The sequence below is a fragment of the Coenobita brevimanus genome, chromosome 10 (genome assembly GCF_032717465.1).
Source record: "Coenobita brevimanus isolate Jiangsu-jjx chromosome 10, ASM3271746v2, whole genome shotgun sequence".
NCBI classification, from domain to species: Eukaryota; Metazoa; Arthropoda; class Malacostraca; order Decapoda; family Coenobitidae; genus Coenobita; species Coenobita brevimanus.
The window spans coordinates 6,585,443-6,587,370 of record NC_136963.1 but is presented as its reverse complement, the minus strand read 5'-3'; the positions used below and the strand labels follow the sequence as shown (position 1 = coordinate 6,587,370).

General features: G+C 38.0%; 1 protein-coding gene across 1 annotated transcript in view; it reads left to right on the top strand.

Moving 5' to 3' along the window:
- Positions 1 to 766: 766 nt before the first annotated feature.
- Atg8a (GABA type A receptor-associated protein autophagy-related 8a) overlaps positions 767 to 1,928 on the top strand; it is an 8,764-nt gene continuing 7,602 nt past the window's right edge. Inside the window, exon 1 of the mRNA XM_080280534.1 lies at positions 767 to 949. Within this exon, the coding sequence (XP_080136660.1) occupies positions 860 to 949 (90 nt within the window). The 5' untranslated portion in view covers positions 767 to 859. The remainder of the gene's footprint in view (positions 950 to 1,928) is intronic.

Genomic DNA, 1,928 nt, shown 5'->3' with positions numbered 1-1,928 from the left:
TTAAAAAAAAAATGCTAATAACTTCCACAGAAATTGTACCCCATCATATTGTGTCATCGTTCTAATTTCGACATAGTTTGCTGATCTAATGTCAACCTACTATGATTCAATAACTTAAAATGGATGCTGAGGTGTAACGTGCAGAATAAATCGCTGAAGAAGTGTTAAGAAATTTTGTGAATAAAGTCAAGAATCAGCTGTTTGTTTGGCCGCTTGCCAGTCATCCCTTTCTTAACCTGATGCAACTATTTCATCAAGTTTTGAACATTTGGCATTAAGTTTGGCGACCATAATGGACTCATTTACAATGTAAATCTTTATTTGATAGACATTAAGGGTATTAGATGGAAAAATTGAGCCAAAATTGGGTAAAATATGTCATGGAGCTCGTTTGTTAGGCGGAAGAATGAGCTTCGCGGCCTTTGTTGTCAAACACCGAGAGTATAAACGATATAATAAGTGTACCGTGTAAAGGCTTGAGGTCTTTAAGAAACAAAAGAGCATCGAAATGAGAATTACGGGCGCACTATTTCCTCAGCGATTTATATTTACATCACTTTTCATCTTTTGTATGTCACTGAGACAATGTACAGTATGTGGGTTAACAAAATATATGTATAATATATAAGAGAATATCAAGATACGTTAAGTATAATAAATCGCTAAAGAATAGAGGCTACGAGGTGTCAGTAATAACAGTAGGATTTGATAGTAATGAAAAGGTATTGAGTCCTCTTTACTTATAGGTCGGCCTTGCTTTGGGATTTTATGTATCGAGCCAAGGCTACTCAGCGGCAGACTCGATCTAGACTCCAGCGAGAACAATATCTCTGGAATTTCATCCATATTTGCGGCCAAGATGAAGTGGCAGTACAAAGAGGAGCATCCCTTTGAGAAGAGGAGAGCTGAGGGGGAGAAGATCAGGAAGAAATACCCCGACAGAGTACCCGTGAGTATGAAAAAAAGGAATATGATTGTAATACGCATTTGCTTAGCCATACAATCGGGCAGCCATTTGTTCTGTGTGTTCACCTTTATTTTTAACCCAGCAGCGGTAGTTTCATGGCTGTGGGGTGGAAGGAGTACGAAACTATTCTTCACTCTTGCTAACAGATGAGGGATTTAGTCGTGTGGTAATTAATTTAGCCTAAAATACGCTAGATTGTTCAGTCCTCGTGGGCAGCCATTATGTGTGCAGGAGATAGTTTTGTATTTATAACCAAGTTATTCTGTTTTATCGGCCATGGCAGCGTGGTTAATGGCAGAATGTCCTTTATTCTTGCAGATTTTAGAGGAATTTGGAAATACAGTAATTAGTTTGTGCAAAAAGTAACTTCCCATATCATACGATAGTACCAACCAGCCACTCCATGTGTCAGTTTTTCATATTTCAAACTTATTTCGATAGTTTCATGGTAATCAGGATCTAGGGAATGGTAGACTATCCTTTACTCCAGTCATTAATAAACTAAATATGATGTAATAGTCTAAAGTAGCAATAGTAGCTAGTTACGTACCTGACGACCTTCAGTGACTAGCTTTTTCTAACTTCTAAACTGTTAAATTATTCAGGTGACATTCTCTCTCTCTCTCTCTCTCTCTCTCTCTGGCAGACTTACTTTCTATACATTTCATTTATATTGGTAATTTTTATTTCTGGCTTAACTTGATATATTTTCATTTTAATGCTCCATCCTTAATCAGTTTTTCCATTTGAGTAGAATTTTACCATGTGCATTTACATTATCATCATCATCCGGACCTCCTTTCCCACCCAAGGGCAGGGTGAGGAGTAGCAATGTCCAGACAGCACAAACTTGCTCAGTCCAAATAGGCCACACTTCCATTCACTCATCATTCAAGCCCCCGGAATCCTGGCTGTACTAGATACGCCAAAAAACATTCACCACATTCTGCAGCTTCACATA